At 57.2% G+C, this 22,756-nt stretch overlaps 2 protein-coding genes and 1 long non-coding RNA gene across 7 annotated transcripts; 1 reads left to right on the top strand and 2 right to left on the bottom strand.

Moving 5' to 3' along the window:
- The first annotated feature begins 58 nt into the window (after positions 1 to 58).
- LOC119111967 (nucleolar protein 56) lies at positions 59 to 14,110 on the top strand. 5 transcript variants are annotated; one of them, XM_037235872.1, is made up of 3 exons: positions 59 to 104; positions 1,776 to 1,916; positions 12,315 to 14,110. In XM_037235872.1, the coding sequence occupies exon 3, from the start codon at positions 12,319 to 12,321 to the stop codon at positions 13,867 to 13,869; it is 1,551 nt and encodes a 516-aa protein (XP_037091767.1). In that variant the 5' UTR covers positions 59 to 104; positions 1,776 to 1,916; positions 12,315 to 12,318; the 3' UTR covers positions 13,870 to 14,110. The 5 variants fall into 5 exon arrangements, with proteins under 5 accessions (XP_037091767.1, XP_037091768.1, XP_037091770.1 ...); XM_037235873.1 differs by having other exon boundaries at positions 59 to 112; XM_037235875.1 differs by lacking the exon at positions 59 to 104 and adding an exon at positions 116 to 143.
- Positions 5,377 to 7,132, bottom strand: LOC119111970 (uncharacterized). The gene is made up of 3 exons (XR_005095651.1): positions 6,733 to 7,132; positions 5,888 to 6,023; positions 5,377 to 5,574 (listed from the first exon to the last, which is right to left on the bottom strand). It is a non-coding gene; the product is annotated as an uncharacterized LOC119111970 (long non-coding RNA).
- Positions 8,356 to 22,190, bottom strand: LOC119111969 (venom protein 302). The gene is made up of 4 exons (XM_037235877.1): positions 22,050 to 22,190; positions 11,364 to 11,426; positions 9,966 to 10,080; positions 8,356 to 9,503 (listed from the first exon to the last, which is right to left on the bottom strand). The coding sequence occupies exons 2-4, from the start codon at positions 11,414 to 11,416 to the stop codon at positions 9,234 to 9,236; spliced, it is 438 nt and encodes a 145-aa protein (XP_037091772.1). The 5' UTR covers positions 11,417 to 11,426; positions 22,050 to 22,190; the 3' UTR covers positions 8,356 to 9,233.
- Positions 22,191 to 22,756: the final 566 nt, after the last annotated feature.

Raw genomic sequence — 22,756 nt, 5'->3', positions numbered from 1 at the left:
TTAACCCATATATACTTCTTATTCAAGTGTAGTATCTTACACTGCGTCAGTCTGGTCTCTGTGCGCATGATTTGTGTCTGAATTGGAAACACGTGTGACGGGTGGTAAGACGGTACTTATAGTGAAAGAAAATCATAATGCCAGTATGGATAGTATGCTGGAAAGTTGTGCATTGTACTTATGAGTTTGAAAGGCATGGATTGCTGTAGCAGATGAATACCGGATCAATGTGAGCGGATAATGCCGTGAACGAACCAGGCTGCAACGAGCTGTCTAAGTCGGTTTCAACGGAAAATCTTCCATTCAATTTCACCTGTGTCGCTACTTTGCTTTGCTGAAATTTTGCTACTTCTGCTTTCAAAGTAAATATATCTGTGTGCCAGGTGGTCCTAACTACAGTGTGTTTATGTACATCTTTTGAAATTGGCATGACATTTGACTGCCCATGTGTAGGACTGCAATGCCTCATACTGGGTGTTGTGGGAATTGAACAATTGCAGGAGTCACAGTCACTTTGTAGCATTTACAGTGTTCTGCTATCAATGCTGTTGACCAGTCTGGAAACTGAGGCACAAATGTTTTTGGGTGTTTGGGCAGGCTGAGTGTCCCTGTTTCGGCCAGAAAATAAGCCTATTTGGGATATGGCTGCTTCCAGCCCAGACTACCCCAAACCACAACTTCTTATCATATTTAGGCCAATTATGGTGGAATGTAGCATAAGGTCTTATAAATATCTGTTCCCAAATTTAAAATACCACCCTGAATTCCAATTCCTACCTCAGCCACACTTCAATTAGGTATCATGATTAGATATGCTGCATTTTGCAGACTGAGCTGCTGGTGTTTTCTCATAACAGTGACACATTGTATAGAAGCCTGCTTTGGAACTGCTCTTAAAAACCAGTTGTAAAGATAGGATAAAAACAGCTTATGATGTTGGTTTCATTATGTCTGTGTCATTGCTTTGTTGACACCATTACTACCCTTGCCTAACCAAAACAGGCAAAATCTATACTGACTGCCCAACTCTGTACACTTTTTGGCCAGTTGTGGTGATGTTTCTGTTGAGGGCTGGGGAGACAATCATCAAACCATGCAAAAGTGATCGGACAGTTATGACCTTGAATGATGACCATGGCGAACATGTTTCCTCAAACTGTGATGTAAATTTTAAAAGCCTCTATCAAAAATGTTTGCATTTGGTTGCCTTTCTTTAATACCTACTTTTGAGAAGTTTCTGTTTGTCTTGATTCCTTTCTTTCATGTATGCTTCAGAGTTTCTTCAGAGAAAAGTTTCTGTTTGGTCCATCATACACATTCTGAAGGCTAGGGTGTGAAAGTTCTGAATGGGCTGCACCCAGGTCATCTTTAAGTACCATCTCTCATTTTTATCCTCAACTTAGCATTAAGTTATTGCAATTGAGTGATAAAGCACACAACATAACATTGATAAAGAGCTGCAGATCTCTGTTGAATAATTCTATTGCTGTTCCTAATAGGAGGTAACTAAAAGTCCTTGTATTTAGCTAATGCGCATCATGTGTAAACATCAAAAGCAAGTAGATGGTAGAATGTATAAAATATTAACTTATTTTGACATGATTAAGCCCTAGCAAATGCAGTTATTTCACTTCATTTGCCATGTAAGTATGATATCTAAGGCATGTATTAGCAGATGAAATATTTGGGAGTGATTTTGGAAGAGCAATAATATCTGTTAAAAATATGTTGCACCCTTATCCAAATATATTTTTATATTCTGTGTTGAATTTCAGACCATTTGTGGAGCCTGGCAATTGCAAGTAATCCTGCCAATCAGCATTGAACAAGAGATGGCTCATTAGACAGCCCTCCAAAGGACTTCCTGCATTCTAGTAGTCATTGTGCTACTCAAGAACATCACAAACTGAATAAAGGTGAGGTGGCTGAGGCAAATCCAGCATCTAATCATTAATGCATCTTTTGCTGTATATATATATATATATATATATATATATATATATATATATATATGTATGTATATTGCACCATAGCAAAACCATGTGCTCTGTGGTTCTATGATATTTGAAAGTGGAGAATAGTGGTAGCATCTGTTGCTTTTTGCTAAAGAGACTGATTGGTATTTTGTAACTGCAGTTCACTAGTGAGTTAGGGTTAGAATTTGTCAATACTGTGATTGGCTATTGGATATTTGTCTCATGTCCTGTCATGACATTGGCTGTAGGCTTTTTTGTAGCCCATGGTGGCATGACAATAGTTTCCTGTGATGCTGGCTGTATTATGTTGCTAATTTGATGACACATTCAAACTAATTGCATTGGGAATAAGCCAAATCTCACATAATTGTTAGCAGCACAGCCAAAAACCTAACCAAGAAAATATGCCTGGCAGCCATATAAAATGTCATGAGGAAAAATGTATGTTTTTTTGCTTTTTGGCAGTGGCACATCCTTTTTATGTGCTGTAGTCTTTAAATAACAGCCAAAATATGATGACTTCTGTTTTTTTTTCATTCTTGCTGTACTATATTCTGCAGTCAGTTTGCAATTTGAGCCATGCAAATAAAGTGCTTGGTATTTCAAAATGGATGTGTGTCCTTGCTGATGTTTTAAACAGATATTGTTTGGTCATTCAGTTTAATGTGACAACCAAACTCAAATTGCACTGGTGATCAGTCACACATGCCACAATATTTCTTTGACATGGACCCTCCACTGGGTGCCCCTCCATTTGGCTGCACCAGGCCGGGCATGATCTGCGGCATGTTGGACATGAACTGGCTCGGCCCGCCGTCGCCGTTGAAGTAGAAGAGAATGGAGCAGTTGACGGCGCCGCCGCCGCTGTCGCACGAGTCGGTGCAGTCACAGTCACGCTCGCAGTCGCAGCCCCGTCCCGTCCCGGCCTGTCGCCCGGGCCCGGCGCCGAAGCCTCGGCGCTGCGTGCCGGGGCCGCCGACCCGTCCTCCAGTCGTGCCCCTGCCCCGACCGACGCCCTGCCCCGCACCCGACCCCACTCCACGCCCGCGCCCACGCCCGCGTCCGCGTCCACGTCCGCCAGACAGCCGGTGGAACAGGTTGGCGCCGCGCTGCCTGAGCGAGCTCAGGCCGCGCACCACGCGCTGGCCGAGGCTGACGGCCGGGCGGCGGCCGAGCGTTGGCTGGCCGGCCGAGCGCGTCAGCCCGGTGGCCGGCGTGGCGGTACGGTCGGCGGTGCCCAGAGGCCGGCTCAGGTACGGCGAGTCGTCCCGGCGCGCCACGTACCGCTGCTCATACAGCGCCGAGCCCAGCGCGTCGTCATCCTCGAAGCGCGCGCGGCCGGCGCGGCCCGCGGGCGCCGTGTCCAGGTACGGTGACGTGCGGCCGCCGCTGTTCGGCGAGGGGTACCGCTGGTAGAGCACCATGTCGTCCTGGCGTGGCGAGCGGCCGTACGGACTCGCGTCGCCTCGCGGGTACTGCGAGCTGGCCAGGTACGGGGAGGGAGCGACCGAGTCGTACGGACGCCGCTGCGGGTACGGAGAGCCATAGCCCGGCTTCAGGGGGTCGTCCACGTACGGGTCGTCGGGCTTTTGGTATATGGGCACCACGCCTCCATCGCCGCGCGACCCCGGTGACTGGTACGTCGGGTCGGTGGCGGGCAGCAGGTTTTGGGCGTGAAATATGGTGACGTCACCTTGGTTGTCGGCGTCGGCGGGGCCGTCCGGCGGCCCCTTCGGCGTGGCTTGTTGGGCAGGGTGAGCGTGAGAGACCGTCACGACGGTCTCGCGCTGTCGCTCGTCGCAGCCGGCGGCCAGCTGGCTCTGGCTGCGGCGTCGCAGGCGGGTCAGTGCGCCCCGCGTCCTCAGCTTCTTGACGCGGCTGCCTGGCGGTGCCGGCTGGTAGTCGAGGCTGCGGGTGGCTCTGGTAGGCGGCGCTGGCGGCGTGGGCAGCGCCGGCTCCGAGGTGATCTGGCGGCGCGGCAGCGGCGACGGCGGGTCGGCGGTCCGCATCCGCTCGGCCGGCCGCGGCGCCGTCGACGGCGCGCCGTACCGGAAGCCGGCGCTCTCGGACGAGCTGCCGTGCGACGGCGACAGCCCCAGCTCCAGCCCCAGTTGCAGCACCGTGTCTGGCTCCGAGAGTTGTGTCTGCCCCGTGTTGGAGTCATCCGTGCTACTGAGCGAGGCGTCGTCGGCGCCGTACTGCGTGCTCAGACGGTAGATGAACTGGTCGCGGTGTGTGCCGTCGTCCAGCTCCACCTGATTGGCAATCCGTTGGACGAGCAGCCGGCCGGCGAGCAGCTCGCTGCGCGTGCGTCGCACCGGACTGCCCCGGTCGCTCGGCCCGGCTGCAGTCGACCCCTGGACGGAGCCGGCGGCCCAGCCGCGCTGGGGCTCGGGCCTCGCGGCCGCGGGCAGAAGCGGGTCACGGGGCCGCGCTCGCTGGCGGCTGGCCGGGAGCGTCCCCGCCGTCGCCGGTGCCGCCTGCCCCGGACGGGGCGTGTCGGCCCGCCGGCTGGTGGGCGTACTGTCGGGTGGCGGGCCGGCACGCCTCAGGCGCTCGTCACCCGGGGTCGGGCCGGCGCGCCGCGTTCGTTCGTCGTCAGCCGGAGTCGGACCGGCGCGCTCGGAGCCTGACCGTATGGCGGAAGGCGCCGCGCGACGGCCGCCGTTTCTGTCGCCCCTGAGCCGGAGGGTGCAACGACGGGATGTGCCAGCGGTGCTCTCGCGTGTGGATTACTTCCTCTGTGATACAGTTGGCGTCCTCGCCATCAGCCGGCACCGTCCGCTGGCAGCCGGTGCCGTGTCCTCTCGTGCCGGCCGTCAGATCACCTGATCCGGCCGCGGGGCCGCCGCCTCCACCGTCGCTCTTCTTCTCGCCTGCCGGCACCGTCTGCTGCTGCTGTATCAGCGCCGTATAGACGCTGTACTGGACTCCGGCGCCGTGCGCGCGCCGACCGGCGCGGCCTCGCCGTAGGTCCGACGCGCTGTGGTACGGCTGCGGCTGACCCGGTCGCCGGCAGCCGCCGCACGTTTCCTCGGCCGATTTGAACCTCTCGCACGGCGTGGAGGGCCGCCGCCCGCCCAGCTCGCCGTACTCGTCTTCGTCGTACCCGCGCTGGTACCCCCGGTGGCCACCACGGCGGCCGTACCCGTCCTCGTAGTGCTCGTCGCCGTCGTACCCGCCGCGGCCGCCGCACCCCCGGCGGGTGCCAGCGCCGTCGTACTCCGCACCGTACGCGCTGCCTCCGCGGCTGCCGCGGGAACCCCGGCTGCCGCCAGCGCCTTCATAGCGAACCCCGCCGTGCGCGCCACCGCCGCCGTCGTACCTGGCTTCTATCATATACGCCGCCGCCGCCGTCGTACTGGCTTCTATCATATACGCCGCCGCCGTCGTACTGGATTCTATCATATACGCCGCCGCCGCCTCGGCCGTGCGGGTATCTCACGTCCGCGCCGCCGCAGCCGCGGCACACCTCCTCAGCCGAGTGGAAGCGCTCGGTGCAGCGCTGCTTCAGCGGCCCGGCGGCGGCCGGCGAGAGGGCCACCGGCCGGCACGGATCGCTGTCCGACGGCCACTGATCGTCTCTATCCGCCCGGCCCTGACGGAGAGGGCAACGGCATCACGCTCAGGGCTGGCTGCTTCACATGACATGCGCGAGACTGTCTGTCCGGAAAGTGGAAATTGAATAATTGTACGAAAATATATCGGTGCTGTGTCTGTTGCGTGAGCTGTTCAGAACGTCTGCACACTGGGACGTAGAGAAACTTTTGTGTGGTGTTGTTATTCGTGAACGTTTTGTGGCAGGGTTGGTTATTCGACATATCATGTTAACGTCTTCGATATGTATGGTTTAATGCTCACACAAGATGCGTGACGTACGCACTGGACTGGAAGCGTCAGGTGGTACGTACCGTTCTGTTTCTGCAGCGCTTCTTGCAGCATTTGTTGGCGGGCGCGGGTCGCACGTACCGGTTATGGACGTGCACTCTGACCCGGTGTCGCCGGTGAGGCATCGGCCCCGGCAGCCAGATTTACTCATTCGAAAGGCTGAAATGTTTTGGTAATGTTACGGATGGTGCCACGTCAGCCAGATGGATTGTGATCTCGACGGCCGGTGATTTACTGTGAATCGTGAGGCGGCTCCTGACAGATGTGTGCGGCGGGCTCGTTTATTCGTCTGGTGCCAGGGAATAAGCAACAGCCGAGATGGCTTGGCCGTGTATTTATCGGCGCTTACGAATGTTCGAATTCAGCTGGCATGATGTGACTTGGGTTAAAGAGCGTCGTGGGCAAAGCTATTGGCGCTTATCTTGGATGGATGCTAACGTAACTTAGCAAGCTGGGCGCGGTTGCATTGTCAGGCGTTTACATTCCCTACGCCTGCACGTCAAACCTGGGTAGTCTGTTGCAGATCGTTTGCATTCACCGTCGTCAGTCGTTTGCCTTCACTAGCCTGCGCGTCAAACTCGGCAATTTGTTGAGCATGTCTGAATGTCTTTGAGCCCTGGAAGAATATTTATTTGTCTTTACAATGTTCCATGCGATGATGGGTAGGTTACAAGATGGAATGGGACAAATTAGTGCTGGAATGGAAGAGGCCTGCTTGGCCAGGTTGTTTTGATCTCAAATTTGCATTCGGTTACCTAGTTTCAGGCATTGACCAACAACATGTATGAAAACCATATTGGTGCGTACCGCGTCAGATGAATGTCGCACGTCAGGCCTTCCTGGCTAAGATAAGTCCTGTGACACTCACGTTTTGCGATCCGAAGGGAACTTACTTCCATTCGTGCTGTTCCATTGTGCAATTTGTCTTGGAGACTAAGAAGTCGGCTATCTAAAGTTGCCTACCTAACAAGCTCCATCCCTCTCGCGGATATAAAAAAAATACGATGTGAGGCGGTTGGCACAAATCACGTTGCTCCTTGAGCAGTTGCGAAGAAATTGCTTGCCACATGTGGCAGTTGTAGGCATGGTCCTCCGCTATAAATATGCTCCGCTAATTTTAGTTTATAGTCACTCGTGGTCTCGCGAGCTGTGAACCGCAATTGCGAGGAATATTATTCACATAGATAAGACGAAAGTAATATGAATAGCAGAAGTGCTAAGTGCGCTTCTTCTTAAGCAGTGGTAAGAAGGGCTTATTCTTGAGAAGTCCTAGGCGCACTTCTGCAGTTCATTTCGATAAATTTGTTGCCAAAATATCAATACATCGTTATCTCCATTTCCTCTGTTTTTTCTCCGAGGAATAAAGTTAATACTTCTGTTTTACTCACAGTTTTGAATAACGGAACTGTATGATAGATGCTCAATGCCTTAATTTACAGAACAAGTCAGAATTTTGGACCTTTTAGAGTAACTCGATGAATAACTGTGAAGGACAGTTTTGCTATTACATTCAATGCTATGATGAACTGATTCACCTAGCCGCTTGTAGGTAATCCAGCCGTAACTTAAATGAATCATCATGGTGTGATCCATCCACCTGTGTCTTGTACAGCTGCAAAATTATCATCAATGCTAGAGTTTGGGAAAGCCGCAGGCGCTAGGTTTCAAAGTTATTAATGAAAAGCGGTACATGTATACTGAGTAGATTATAACTACACAATGCGTTGCTTAGGTTGGGGCGGGGCCGTATCTTATCAATTGATCATTTGTTCCACCAGAAGACGTAGCGTGAGGTGCCGGCGTGTTTTTCTTGCACTTTCGATGACTCAGGGTGGAGACCTGCTGCCACCTTTGTTTCGGCGTCCCCCGCTGCCAGGGGCGTGAGAGATCGCCAGTTCTGTGACCACGGCACTAACGTGCGCTGTAGCATAGCCCAAGGCGTTCTTAGTCACCTTTGTGGTCAAATGGCAATTCATCACAAGGCGCGTAAATGTTCTCTCGAAGATTTCCGTCGGAAACGAATCAGGAGAATATGAGAAGCTCCTACAGCAGGCAGGGTATTCGCAGTGGCGGTTGTCGGCGCTGTACTCCCTCTTATGTGTGTCGTCCGGCTGTAACCCGGCTGCTGCCCACGCAGCCGGCGCCACGTCGGCGGGATCTGAGCCTGCTGCCAGTCGACATCGACGCGCCGTGTCGCGGCCGGGCGCCCGCGGCCGGTTGTCGGCTGCTGCCCATGCAGCCGGCGCCACGTCGGCGCGATCCGAGCCTGCTGCCAGTCGACATTGACGCGCCGTGTCGCGGCCGAGCGCCCGCGGCCGGTTGTCAGTTGCGAGTGGGCTCGAGCAGCGCCGGAGTCGTCCAAAGCAATCGTCGACACAACTGAGTGCGTGTCGCGGCTGTTGAGACTCGAACGCGGATCAACAGCATGCAAGCAGCCTGTTGGTTACTCTCGCTTCCGAACTCCCGCTTCCGAACAGTGCAAACATTTCCATTAGATTCTGAGTGGTAAGAGCTTTATTGGCGACATTGTCATGGCCTGCATCCATCGTCGGTGCTCTTCGAGACCTGGAATGCAACGACAAACCTTACGACAAAGACGTCGTTTGGAGGATATGGCACGTGCCGGATTGATCGTGTTATCGCGCTAGAAGGTTGCATGCTTAGTGACGTGAGCAGATAAGGTTTACTTAAGCGAAATGGATGTGCGCTTGCGCTTAGTATTTTGAGCACGCTCCACGAACAAGCTCGACGTAATGTCTGTCACTTTATTCTTGTCAGAATGTCATCATGCGCGACAGGCCTGTACCAGCCCCACATGACGTTCTGTTTGTAAGGAACGTTGAAGTCTGCTGCGTATTCGGCTGCTGTCAAACTCGTCGTTCCCATCAGCGCGGAACGGGGAAGTTTCGTGGGATGCGCAGTGACAGGATCTAAGTCATTAAACCGCGCAGTGCGCTGCACGCGGCAACCAAACAACCTGCCCTGGTTTCATTCACGCGCCGCTCACGCCTGTCTGTATCGGAGAGTCGGCGGCTCTATGAAGGCGTGCCAGCTTCGGTTCGCTGGCGTGCCGCAGCAGTCTGCCTCGGCTGGCAGTGGTGGTGTGGCAGTAGTCGACCAGCACTAGAGAAGCCGACGACACGCGGTGGTGTTGCGAAGAGGCTTCATGGGGGAGGAGGAATAGGAGCAGGCAGTGAAACCGTGTGGAGACGACAAGGGGACCGACCAGGCGGACGGCGCCGTTTTAGGTGACCGAGTGCAGGCCGATCAGATGGGTGGCGGCGCCCTAGACGGCCAGGAGTCGGCTTATCAGGCCGGTCTAGGCGGCCCGCCAGCCTCAGTCTCGCTCTGTCCGGCCGAAGGGCCCGTCTAGGCGGCCGGGAGCGGGCTGATGAGACTGAGCGCGCCCGCCTCGTGCCGCGCCGCCCGCTCCATCTCGTCTTGCTGCACGTGCTCGGCGTCCGGGAAGACGACGTCGTCGTCGCGCGGCAGCTGGCGCGCCGCCTGCGGCCGCCGGCACTTGCCGAGCGCGTTGAACTCGGCGTACGGCTCGCGGTGGTGCGGCCTCTTCTTGCAGTACAGGTGGTGGCCACAGCGGCCGGCCGAGTCCCACGGCCCGCCGCACAGCTGTCCGGGACCCTGCAACACAGCACACAGGGGGCGCTGTGTCGGGCGCCGCGCCATGCAGCCGGCCGGCCTGACGTGCTGGCCAAGGTCGGCTCAGCAGCGATCAGAGGGCGGATTTTGATTGATTGTCTCTGATGTCACGTGATGAAGTGCCATGGCCGTTGGCGTTAGGAATGGCGCCACGGCATGGTCTGGGCGAGGCATTTTGTATGGCGCGCGCTGCCTGCGTCATCTTAACATACCACATAGGCAACGGGCACTGAATTCGGACAAATGTTGTTGTTACTTTCGCAATAGCGTAAGCTACGAGCAGGCGTCACTCTTCGGATGCTCAGCATTGCATCGCGGCCGGCCTCTGCGCTCGTCCTCGGGCGGCGGAGCGTCTGGTTACCAGGGCACATCCGCCGCGGCCCGACGGCCATCAGGCGAGATAACTGACGAGCGCTGGTTCGGGTCGTGCAGGGCTCAGCTCACCTTGCCGCAAGTGACGCAGCAGGAGCACGTGTCCCTAACCACGCCGTACTTGCATCTGGGGCTGCGCAGCTTGCATTGCTCCGGGCGACAGGGGGCGCAGCTGAGCGGGGCCGCCCTGGAACCGATGTCGCCGGTGTTAACTGAGCTGCCGCGGAACGAGCGGCACGGCAGTCAGCTGAGTGGGTTCACCCTGCACGGGGTGTTACCCAATTCAGCCGAGCGCACTCGCTTCGGAAAAATTGTCACCGAAGTCAACCGCATGGGACCGCCCTGGAAAGGTTGCCACCTGGATGGGCTGGACTTGGTTACCTTGAAACAGACGTCACCGGGGGCCATTACGGCTGAGGCGGGGGACACGGCCGACAGGTGCTTAAGCCAAGAGGTCATCGTGATACAGGGTGATCAATGCTAGTGCCGTGCACACCGCTATCAGAGGGCTTAGCTGACGGCTCGTCCTCGCATGGGTTATCACTGCTGTGACGAGGACACAGGGAGCGAGACATGGCTGAGGGTGCATGAGGAGGGTGGAGGGCACCTCCTGTGAGGGGTGCACTGCGACGCCGGTGCAGCTGATACGGCCGGTCGCGGTGTCATTTTCGCACGGGAGCGCCAGGGTCACCTCTGCTCGAGTGCAACTTTGGGCAGGGCGTTGCTACAGTGGGCGCAGCCGACAGTCGGTCCAATGTGCTGTCGCGGCTTAACCGCAGGTCGGGCCGCGCCGCGGTCGCTGGTGAGCCGCAGCACACGTGTCCGCCGCCCGTAGGAGGCTGCGTCCATCGCGCGGCCGGGGCGGCGCCACATGCCGGCCGCTGCAGGTCGGGCGTGCCGCCGCAGCCGGACAGCTCGTCACCGCCGCCGGCCGGCCAACGAGATCTCGATCAGTGACAGACGGACGGCGCGGCCGGCGGTGGAGCGGAACAGCCGGTCACAGGCGGGCACGCTGGGGATGCCGGCCCGTGTCGGCCGGTGACGGCAGGATGGGACGAACGGCGCGGCCGGCGGTGGAGCGGAACAGCCGGTCACAGGCGGACACGCTGGGGATGCCGGCCCGTGTCGGCCGATGACGGCGGGATGGGACGGCCGGCGCGGCCGGCGGTGGAGCGGAACAGCCGGTCACAGGCGGACACGCTGGGGATGCCGGCCTGTGTCGGCTGGTGACCGTTGGAAGGGACGGACGGCGCGGCCGGCGGTGGAGCAGAATAGCCGGTCGCAGGCGGACACGCTGGGGATGCCGGCCCGTGTCGGCCGGTGACTGCGGGAAGGGACGGGCGGCGCGGCCGGCGGTGGAGCAGAGCAGCCGGTCACAGGGGGGATGTCGGCCCGTGTCGGCTGGTGACCGCTGGAAGGAACGGTTGCTCGCCGGGAGGACGAGCACGGCTGGCTCATGCAGCGGCTTACCTTTGGAATGTGACGAGGGCGACCGCGAACGCCAGCCAGACGGAGAGCCGCATGCCGTGCCGTCTGGAACGGACGGCGCGCCGTTACTGGGAGCGCAGGGGCGCCAGTGGCGCTGGCGGGCGGCTGTCACCCAGTTTTGGGGTTTCACGTTCATTCGGCAGAGCGGTGGGTTAGCAAAACAACCGCATAAAACCGCGCCCATCAATCGTATTACGTATGTTCCGATCATTTGTCATCTGGACGGTTCTTGTCGTGGCCAGATGCGAGAGAGCAGGCAGCGCCGCGATCTGCATCCGCCCGACTGCATCGTGGCTCGCGTTTGGGCAGGTGTATTAATGACACTTCAAAGCTGTGCACGTGGTGCCAGCAGATACGGCCTTTAATGACTGCGGTCAAAACCTAGCCTTTATCATATACTTATCCTCGACAAAAGTGTGTCTCCTAGGCTGGTGGACTGTTGCGCGGTATGTAGCGAGTGCGCCTTATAACAAAGCAGTCGGCCTGCCTGAAACCCAAATCGTCCCGGTGAACGGCGTGTTGTGCGTGTTTGGCGCTGTCGCCGCTTGTCATCTGACGTCACGCTCGCCCACGCCCTGGTCCCGTCGTCGCTGGCTCGGGCGGCCGGCCGCGATCAGCGCACTGCCGTCGGATTATCGCCGCCCGCGGCTGCTGAGGTCATCGGCAGCCGCGCTGACGGCTGACGCACGACGTCCGGAACGGCGCGATGACGGCGCCCGCCCCCGTGCCCCGTGTTGACCCGAGCACCGGCCGGGCCGCGGAGAGACGCGTCACCGGGGTGCGCCACCGGGGCACGCCGGCGCTCGTGGCTGGTGCGCTGTCGGTCGGAGCCCGCACCCGCTGGTATCCTGTGTCTGCCGCGGTGGCCGCTGCTGTGTGTGTGCGCGGCTGCGTGTCGCGCCGCCGCTGACCGCCCGCCCCGTATGTCCACAGAGCGATGGCCGGTCTTAACGTGCTGTTCGAGCACGCCGCTGGCTACGGCCTGTTCGCCGTCAAGGAGTTCGAGGAGACAGGCATGCTGCTGCCCGAGGTGGAGGCGTCCGTCACCGACCTCAGCAAGTTCAACTCGATCGTGCATCTGGTGGGCTTCGCGCCGTTCAAGACGGGCGCCAATGCGCTGGAGAACATGAACGCCGTTTCGGAGGGCATCGTGACGGAGGACTTGCAACTGTTCCTCGACACCAACCTGCCGAGCAAGCGCAAGAAGGTGACGGTGGGCGTGTCGGAGCCCAAGCTGGGCGCCGCCATCTCCGAAGCCCTGGGTGTCAAGTGCCAGCACTCGGGCGCCGTGCCCGAGATCATTCGCGGCCTGCGCCTGCACTTCCCCAACATGGTGAAGGGTTTCACGCCGGTGGCGTCGGGCAAGGCGCAGCTCGGCTTGGGCCACAGCTACTCACGCTGCAAGGTCAAGTTCAACGTCAACAAGTCGGACAACATGATCATCCAGAGCATCGCGCTGCTGGACCAGCTGGATAAGGATATCAACACGTTCTCGATGCGTATCCGCGAGTGGTACTCCTACCACTTCCCGGAACTCGTCAAGATCTGCCCCAATAACTACATGTACGCCCGCTGCACGCAGGTGGTGCGCAACCGCAAGGAGATGACGGAGGAGGTGGTGCCCCAGCTGGAGGAGATCCTCATGGACTCGGCCAAGGCGCAGGCCGTTTACGACGCGTCCAAGTCTTCGATGGGCATGGACATCTCGCCGCTAGACCTCATCAACATCGACATGTTCGCCAAGCGCGTGGTGGCGCTGTCTGAGTACCGCACCAGCCTGCAGAACTACCTGAAGGACAAGATGGGCGCAGTGGCCCCCAACCTGGGCGAGCTGGTGGGCGACACGGTGGCGGCGCGGCTGATCTCGCACGCCGGCTCACTCACGAACCTGGCCAAGTATCCGGCATCGACCGTGCAGATCCTGGGCGCTGAGAAGGCGCTGTTCCGCGCGCTCAAGACGCGCGGCAACACGCCCAAGTACGGCCTGCTCTTCCACTCGACGTTCATCGGCCGCGCCGGCGCTAAGAACAAGGGTCGCATCTCGCGCTACCTGGCCAACAAGTGCAGCATCGCCAGCCGCATAGACTGCTTCTCCGAAACGGCGAACACCGTGTTCGGCGAGAAGCTGCGTCAGCAGGTGGAGGAGCGGCTCAAGTTCTACGAGACGGGCGAGATTCCGCGCAAGAATGCCGACGTCATGAAGGAGGCCATGGAGGAGAGCGTCGAGGTCCAGGCCAAGCTGGACAAGAAAAAGAAAAAGAAGAAGAAGCGCAAGGCGGAGAGTGAAGAGAACGGCGACACGACGCTGGATACGTCTCAACTGGATGTCGACGAACCGCCGAAGAAGAAGAAGAAGCGCAAGCACCAGGACGAGATGAATGGAAATGGCGACTCCACGCTGGACCTGAACGATACTGAGGACAGCAAGAGCGCCAAGAAAAAGAAGAAGAAGAAGAACAAGGAGATGGAGATGGAGATCGCCGCGTAAGGGGAGGACGCGGGGCGCGCGTCCTCCTCTGCTGACCGGCAGCGCCTAACGGGTGAACCACCCTCTGGCCCGGTGGCGGGCGGCGTGCACGGCGCGAGCTGAGAGCCCGGGAGCGGACTCCGCAAGCGGAGGGACCAGGCGACCTGCAGCGCCGGCCCCGGCGACACGCACTAAGGTCACTTCGACTACCGGACGGCAGGAAGAAGGCAGTTTCGAGCAGATTCTCCAACCGCCAACGAGTGCGAACGGAAGCCGTGTCGCGTCTGTGATGTTTGCTCCTTGGGTGTGACAGATTCCGGGCTCCTGTCGGTACCAATAAATTTACAAAAGATCACGTCGTCTGCGGCTGTGATGGAACATTTGTAGCCTGCCCGGCAGCCGACGTGAGCATGATGCGATCGTGCTCTTGCCGCGGATTCAAGGACAGTGTAAGGGTACCTCTTGAGTCACCTTGGCTCGGGCCCTCGGCGTGCCGACACATTACGCCTCATCTCGAGCTGCGGAACCGGTCCTGAGGTGTGTCGCCGCAGGCGTATATTGATCACTGCAGTGGGACGGCATCAGAGGCTGTCTGCCCCTACCCCGGGAGGAAAGGAGACGCTATGCCGCATGCCCCTGCAGTTGATGCGCCAGAAAACCCAAACACTGTCCGCCCATCTCTCCGAGCAACCCCGTCTCTCCGCCATCCCCGGTGACGTGGACCAAGCGCTCGTGCCGCTCCTGTGACGCTGCCGTCTCCTGGCCGTGAACAGTGCCCTCTGCGCCTGCGCGCTCCCCACCTGTCCCCGCCGGGCGCCGGGAGACACGGGTGGCCGCGGTCGGCTGGCGAGCCGCGGTCGGCACCTGGCGGGCCGGCCGATCGGATCGGGAACGGCAATGCCGGCCGACGCCAAATGGCGCGCGTTGCTCTGCCGGCCGACGCCAAATGAGCTCGGGCGGGGTACCGCTCGATGTCACGTGATCGCCGATGGCGTGCCGTCCGGCGACGGCGGAAGACGCCGTTGTGAGCGAGCTCAAAGTCCGATAACACGTCACTGGGAGCTCGGTCGAGAACTCTTATCAGAGACAACTCCCAGAAAGTAAGGCGTCGCGTGAAGCGTGATGTGGTCCGGGACTGGGACTGATTTGCGAGCAGCAAGTATTCCTGAGACTCACAATTTGTTCCTTTTTCTTTTGACATCCCACAAAATTAACAGAGTTGCGGGATTAATGGATGAGGATGCTCATCATACACCTCAAGAACCAGAGTATGCTTCTTGCGACAGGACGTCGGTGACGTGTGTGCGGGTGGCGGCGGATCTGTCGGAGCAGCTTGAGTGTTTGTTCTACACAGTTCTAACCCGATGCGCGATAGGCGTCAAGTGGCGACCGACTGAGAGACCCGCTCTTCACAAGCAAAAGCACGCCATTCGTTACTTGAGGCGCCTATGTAGTGGTCCCGAGACCAACCAGAGCTGCCTGGGCCCCTTCGGAGCTCGGACTATTTGTGTACATAGCGGCGTGGTTCAGACGCTTTGTCGAATCAATAGAGAAATATCGGTCTGCTTCTTAACGCGAGTGCGACTGGCGTTCCAGGAACGCTATGTTGCTCAAAAATAGCCGCAAGGTTTGGACTTAGTTCAACCGCTCTTCACTGACATGTGATGTATATAGAGCAGTTTGCCGGGAACTGGGCGCTGTTGGCCAGTGAAGAACGGGCTTGAGGTTCTCAAGCGCCGCAGCACGTTCCGGAGCGGGTCGCAGACACGTGACTGGGCTATTCGCCTGGGCTGGTGTTCGATTGGCCCTGTCGCGGGGCGAAACCTGCTGATCTCATTCGTCCTAGCGCCATGTTTTGGCTCAGTGAAGCTATCGTTTCGCTGCCTCGCATGGGGACATCTGCACTTTCCGCACCACGCATTATCGTTTGATACGGTGTGGGATTGGTGCAGATGGTGCAGATAAACCATTTTCAACTGATTTGCATGGGCTTTGGGCTCGCGTGCTTCCTTACCGGAGTTACCGCGCATGGCCTGTGTCCATTACGCAGGTTGGGCTGATTTCGTGAGATGGCCTTGCCTTCGACATTCTTAGCCAGGCGTGCGCGACCGCGGGAATCTTGTTTGTGCGGTAGGTATACAACTCGCGCGAAACGGTTCGCTGGTGCCAGGTTGGCCGTTCTTGAGGGGTTGTCGACCCAAATTTCCGTGTCGACCGTGCCATGTGAACGTTCTGTGATTGTGAGCCATGGACGCTGCATGATCAGCCCCGCAGTATTCCCCTATAGCACGAAATGGTTGTTCATTAAAAGCCTCACCTCACGCGGACTAGAGGATCCAAAATAAGCGAAGAGCTGTCGGTGCCAACTCTTAGTTTTCTTTCTATTCAGTTTGTTTTCGCTTGTCCCAATGCTGAAAGCGTCGTGATATCAGTTTCTCTTGGTAGCGATTCACGTTATTTGCGCGCGCTGTTACGAACGCCTTAGAGCTGGGTTGGGATTGCACCGGAAGTCCATTGTCCACGTCGGATATGATTTGGTTTCGTTTACCCACGGCGTCGACCGGCCGCTGGCGCAGATAATCCAGGCTGTCGATACCTGTGAAGGAGTGCCGCGACCTTCGCCCGGCGCCTTCCGCAGCAGCCGCCACGAACACAGATCCCGCCCTTGATGGCCTGATTGATACCGCCGGACGGCACGCGATCGCGCGCTCTGGCGCGCCGACCTGCGGACGTGACGGCAGCACCGAGCCGGCCAGCTGCGCCCAGCCCGCGCTGCCCGCTTCCCCGCTGCGGAGGTCTGTCGACTTTGAGACCCGGGGGGGGGGGGGGGGGGCGAACCGTTTCCTTCCATGCACCGCCAAAGGGCTTGTAGGACATTTTCACGTTACCGAGGGAGCTAACGATTCCCCGAGCATCACGTCGAGGGAAACGCTGTCATGTATATTCCGCACTGCTCTAGGTGCTGTCTCTCGTAACCTTTGTTCCATACGACAGTGCTGCCCCATGCGGGTGGTGGAAGCCCCGTCAAGCGCAGCATTAACACCTGCCGGCACGAACTTCGTCGCTTGATGTACGTGTCGTCTACAAAGTCTTCCTCAACAACTATACCATTCCGCCCTCTCCGCTCATCCGTCGTCCGCATGTTGACCACCATCGCATACGTATATCGGCGGCTAGAGCTTGAGTAAACTTACTGAGTATCCCTTGGGACCAATGTCCGTTACTCCGTCAAGTGCGCGACTTCTCGCGGCATCGCACTCTTTGTCTCCCGTGCGGCAGCCGCCACAGAGTTGAGACTGTATGCGGAGAACCATTGTTGCTTCGCAGCTTAACATATTAAATCATTAGACAGAGGCAATCAGAAGTATAATTTCACACAACCATGCTGAGCGGGGGTCTACAAAGCCTAGTTGGCATCATTTTAATTAGGATAACCCGATGTGCCGATTTTTTCAGGGTTCCTGACCACTTTATCCCATCGTTTGAAAACAATTTGAGGGATAACTCAGATGTACTGTCTTTGACGTGTTCAGAGATTTTACTAGTATTTTTCTCATCACTTTTGAAGTTTTGCTGAGAGTGGTTACAGTTTGTTGAAACCTTGTGTGAGAGAGGAAGAAAAAGTTATGTAAAAGTCCGTTCACGTAATATTGATTTTTGCCTGTCCAGCTCTGGCATTTTTTAGAATTTCCTCATGGATATGCCGTAGGTTGGGAGAGCTTACTGAGTGAAAGAACTCAGCTGCAAGTTGGGGTCTCGATGATAACTTGGTTAAGCCTACCCGCAGATTATTGCAAATCGCCTGGAGCCCCGAACTGAATGTGATTTCACACACTTGGTTAATGTCACAGTACTTCGAAATTCGCTAGCAATCTGCACATCCGGCGCTAACTGATAACTTTCCTTAGCGACTACCACATCAGCTATCGGGAGGCCGGCGTTTCAAACGTTCCAAGGTTATTCGTCGGTTGGGCTGTTAGTAGCTGTTTGACTCCCTGCCAGTCCGGGTGCTTGATCTCGCTACATAACGCTCATAGGGCCTGTCAGGCGCTCACGAGATGTTCGGAAGACGCGCTCTGTTCACCTGAAGAGGCAGGACGAGACTTTCAACCACCTTCGAGTTACAGCGGGCCCGATTTGTCGCCTTGTTTACATCCGCTTCGGCCGGAGGAGCCGTTGTCTCTAGGCCGACGGCCGTTTTGCTACCGGGCCGGCTGGCAGGCTTGGCTCGGCTGATGGGCCGGGACCAGCCGGTACGTCTGATGGGCCGGCTGGCAGGCTTGGCTCGGCTGATGGGCCGGGCCCAGCCGATACGGCGCCCGTCCCGAGTTGGTCGGCCCGGCCGTCTGACCGGCTGTTACGGCGAGCGGACACAGCTGCCAGCGGGCCGCCGCTGACCGGCGGCGCGCTGGGTCAGTCCGAGCTGACGGACACATGGACGGAGCTGGCACAGCCACATGGCGGCTGTCTGGTGCCTGGTGAGAACTGACACATATACCCGGGGGGGGGGGGGGAGCTGACAGTCACCTGGCGAGGACCTGCACGGGCACCTAGTGGGAGCTGACACAGTCACGTGATGGAAGCTGGCAGCAATCCAATCTCAGTCAGCTCTTGGTCGGTAGGTCACCGGTCTGTATTATTGTGCGGTCTCGGGAGGGAAAAGCAACACCCACTAGAATTATAATTGGGTGTTTAGGAAGGACTACATCTGCAGGCAAGCTCAACAGACGTGGCTGCTGGCGAGGTCAAGCGAGCCCGCCGACTGCCAAAGTGGTGAAAGCCAGATGCCGTCACGCGAGGCTGGCGTGAAGTAATGGGCTACAATGAAGACGACAATAGCGGCTCGTTGAGATTCGGCGTGGTGGCGTGTGCATCCCTGGCTTGTCAGCACTCGGACCAGAAGACCGTGCAGCTCTCCTCGGCTCGCGAGCTCCGCCGCGCCAGAGCTGGGCGCATGGATTCTTCCGTTTACTTTACCAGCTGCCAATCGGGAAGATATATGCGAGATTCGACTGCGTGACTGTGACGAAGGACCCTTTCCCTTGAAACGAGTGCCCCACTTCCACCCCGAGTCAGTCACTGTCGCCACAGCACTTTACCAAGAGAGCTTTGCAAGCGCGGCAGGTTTACTGGGAGACGGGGCTGGCCGCTGTCGGCCACGGATACAAGATGTATCGTACAACAACCATAGCGACATAGCGAACGTTGTCAGTAATTCGTATTGACACAGTCTTGCTCTTAGGTATCCGAAGCATACCATGCATAATGCATGCCAAAGGATCGCTAGATGGTTACGTATGACACATCGTGGCTAACCGGTGACTTCTATTCAGGTAGCCTTCAGGCCTCAGAACACGGTGTCAGCAAGATACAGCAGTCAGCAGCAAAAACAAAAACTGGCAGTTTGTGGTAGAACAGGCACGGAACTGTGATCCGAAGCAACTCCAATGGTAAGTAAGTCGTCTAGAAACGAACAGCTTATGCCATTACAGGACGTCGACCTTGTTCGGCTGGAAATTTTGCTAACCTGTTCAAATGATCCTCCCGGTTGCGCACTAGCATTATACACAAAACAATTATCATTGCTATACCCGCTAGGAACGCATGAATATACTATGATGCCGCGATAAAAAGAAACCTTGCGGTTTAAGCACAGTAGGACATTATCGCCGTTCGAAATATCATCGCATCAGCTACCTTGTCATATGGGAGTGATAGGCTTGTTAAACATGCATTATGCTTTTATCCTTACTTACGGCAACTTTAATCGCACAACCCATCATCGTTTTTCCATCGTACAGAGGGGCTGCTTTGGAGCCAGGTAAGATGTAACAGAAACAGGTTCCATAAATGAAGTGCTGAATGCATCGCGGGCTCCAAAAATCTGCATTTACCGCACTCTCAATGGACAAGGAACTCCCAGGAATGAAGCAAAATATTCAGATAGCTATCGGAGACCATGGAAGTATCCGATAAATCAACGTCTCGTGGGACCTTGATATAGGCAGTCTTTCCGTTCCTGATCTTCCGGCATTATGGGTTCGGAATTCTTATGCTGAGCGTGTTCTTATCACGAGTGACTCGCGATCATAAGCTCAGTTCGAGAGGCATGCTGGGCGTGTTCTTATCATGAGTGATTCGTGGTCACGAGTCACTCGTGACCAAGTACACCTTGAAACGCCAAGATTGTCAGTATAATTAACCTTCGCCCTCCCGTCGTTTAACTAGCTATCTCCTCGTATATTGAAAGGTGGATAACTCAGCATAAGAACTCTGAATTTTTTATATCGTAGGTACAGCGCAATACGTAATGGTCTTTCCTGACAAGCCGTGTCTGCGTGGTGCCGACATGCACTACCATGAACGACCGCTGACAGGTTTTCCTCGTGACGAAGGAATCCCTCAGTGGGGTCCATGTCTGTTTTGATGCCATTTCATAAGGCCAAAACACAGAAACCATTCAATGTGCCGACAAGTTAAAGGGGCTCGGACCATACCGACCTCAGTGGTGGCCTCGCCGCGTCAATGGGTGCTGTATGACCGCGCAGCTGAGGCTAATACGCGTCCCAATAGCCGACCAATGTCTGTCTGAATGGCGTGCGGGACATGCTCTACGACGTACTCACAGCTGAATCTGCGTGCCGAGGGACAGCTGACTAAAAGTCGACGCTACTCTTTCATTAGGTCGAGATGAAGACAAAATAAGATTTCAGTGGAATGTTTCACGTGTGGGGATATTAAGGCAAGCACCAAATATGATGGAGCAAGCCTTCTTATAACTCTTAGTATGCTTTTATGTGGGAAAGGCTGCTCTAGACAGCACAATGCTCTGTTTTGTAAACATGCTTCTCAATGCGTCGTGGTTTGATTACGTCAAACCATGACGCGATCTTGGATGATATGAATACTGGACGCTGCGACTTTGGACGTTTTCCTGGCCCTAAACTTCTCTCTCGCGCTCTCTCGCACATCTCTCTCTCTCCTCTCTCTCTCCGATCTGGCGCTCTCCTCTACTCTTCTATCTCTCTATCTCTCCTCTCTCTTCGTCTCAGTCGTAGCCTCTCTCTCTATCTCTCTCTATCTCTCTCTCTCTGCTCTCTCTCTCTCTCTTCTCTCTGCTCCTCTTATATCTCGATTCTGAGCTCCTCTCATCCAGAGTCATCCAAAGTAACCGGAAAATCGCGTGGAACGGAGAAATGATGAGGTGACGGTAGGACGTCCGGTTGCTCAAGGTTGTCATCGCTTCACCATGTAAGTAACATCCAATATATGTCCACGCGCGGTAAGATCATGCGAAAATGCCGTCAGCTATGCTAATGCTCTGCAGTGCCCACCCGTGCTAAAACGGCGGCATCTCGCGAGCTCAGTTACGAGCAGCCAAATCTATAGATATTTCACTCGCACATAAACACTGATGCCTCACGTGCTAGACGGACATGCCACACTTGCCGTTCCAGATCGTTCCTTGCCCACCCCTCAGCGCTGCCGCAGTTGTCAGGGTCGGTCACGTCCGCTCGCGCTGCACCTTGCCTGCTGCAGCCTGGCACGGAGTGCCGCGGCGCGGTACCGGCATGGTGTACTCCCAGGACTGAGTCTGCCTTGCGATTGCACTTGCCTGCTGAAGCCTGGCACGGAGTGCCGCCACGCGCGGGGTACCGGCATAGTGTACTCCCAGGGACTGAGTCTGCTGCGCTGCAACCTTGCCTGATGCAGCCTGGCACGGAGTGCCGCGGCGCACGGTACCGGCATAGGCACTCCCAGGAACTGAGGCACGTCCGCTCGCGCTGCACCTTGCCTGCTGCGCCTGGCACGGAGTGCCGCGGCGGCGGTACCGCATAGTGTACCCCCAGGAATGACGACGCCTCTCACATTGCCGATGCTGCGACCGAGGCCCGAGACAGTGCAATGCATGGAAGAGGGAGCGAGTTGCAAAGCGTCTGGTAACGTTTTCCGGGGATGTTAATAGATTGTGCGGAGAGTACATTTTCGTAGTCACGGCTGACTTTCCGCCATGTAATGTTATGACAGCTAATTTGTTTGTGTTACCATTGTTTCGACAGCTGCGCTGTGGCATTTTGGCACAACATCACTCCGGCATATCGCGCAGATAATTTTACAGATATCTCCAAGAGAGATTGGGGCTTGGGTGCCAGGAACCCTCAACATAAGACCGATGCCCAAGGCCCGGGGCGATTCCTCACCTGCCGTGTACCGCCGGATGTTGGTCTGGGATCGAGCGCACCAGAGTCAGGTGCACCTCACGTATCGCCGACGTGACCCTCACGCAGCTCGTGCGGGCCGAGGAGCCGGTCGTCAGTCTTGCCACGTGCGGCTCCGTCTGAGGTCGGCGGAGGATGAGACGCCCCGCCTGCCGCCTGTCGCCTCCCCCCCCCCCCCCTCCCCCGCCCCACCCCTGCGGACCGCTCGGTCTGGAGCAAACAAAAACGGTCGCCCCGCCGACCGTTTATAACGCGGTCGGTGGGCCCCGGTGCCGCGCGCTCCCAAACAAGGAGGCTCGGCTGCCGCGGTGCTTCAGAAGTCATACGCTTTCAAGAGGCCTGTACTGGCTTCGTCTGGTGCGTCTAGAGCAGCCGTGCTATCGGATACAGACACACTGACCGCGGCATCTCGTCAGCGCTGGAGCCCGCCCCCGCGCCGGTCGCCTGACGCGGGGGGGCGCCCCCAGGCGTCCGGCGGTGACGCCGCCCGAGACTGTCTCGACGCGGACGGGCGCTGACCGCGGCGGTGGCGGGACACCGGGGGTGTCGCATCACGTTTCTGGCCGGACCCGAGCGCCGAACAGGGCCGGCCCAAAGCGGCGGCGGCGGCTCCACTGCACCGGCTCTGCGGCTGGCTGCAAGCCCCACCTCATGCCGCAGCGCCTTTCGCATGAACGGTTCCACCCCTC

Source organism: Pollicipes pollicipes, unplaced genomic scaffold, assembly GCF_011947565.3.
Source record: "Pollicipes pollicipes isolate AB1234 unplaced genomic scaffold, Ppol_2.1 Scaffold_7261;HRSCAF=8764_pilon_pilon_pilon, whole genome shotgun sequence".
NCBI lineage: Eukaryota > Metazoa > Arthropoda > Thecostraca > Pollicipedomorpha > Pollicipedidae > Pollicipes > Pollicipes pollicipes.
This window is presented reverse-complemented; position numbering and strand designations above follow the sequence as displayed.

Coding starts and splice junctions, on each gene's coding strand:
- LOC119111969 (XM_037235877.1), bottom strand. CDS start 11,416: ATGCGGCTCTCCGTCTGGCTGGCGTTCGCGGTCGCCCTCGTCACATTC. Junction 10,081..11,363: donor GCCCTCGTCACATTCCAAAG/GTAAGCCGCTGC, acceptor CATCGGTTCCAG/GGCGGCCCCGCTCAGCTGCG. Junction 9,504..9,965: donor GCTGCGTCACTTGCGGCAAG/GTGAGCTGAGCC, acceptor GCTGTGTTGCAG/GGTCCCGGACAGCTGTGCGG.
- LOC119111967 (XM_037235872.1), top strand. CDS start 12,319: ATGGCCGGTCTTAACGTGCTGTTCGAGCACGCCGCTGGCTACGGCCTG.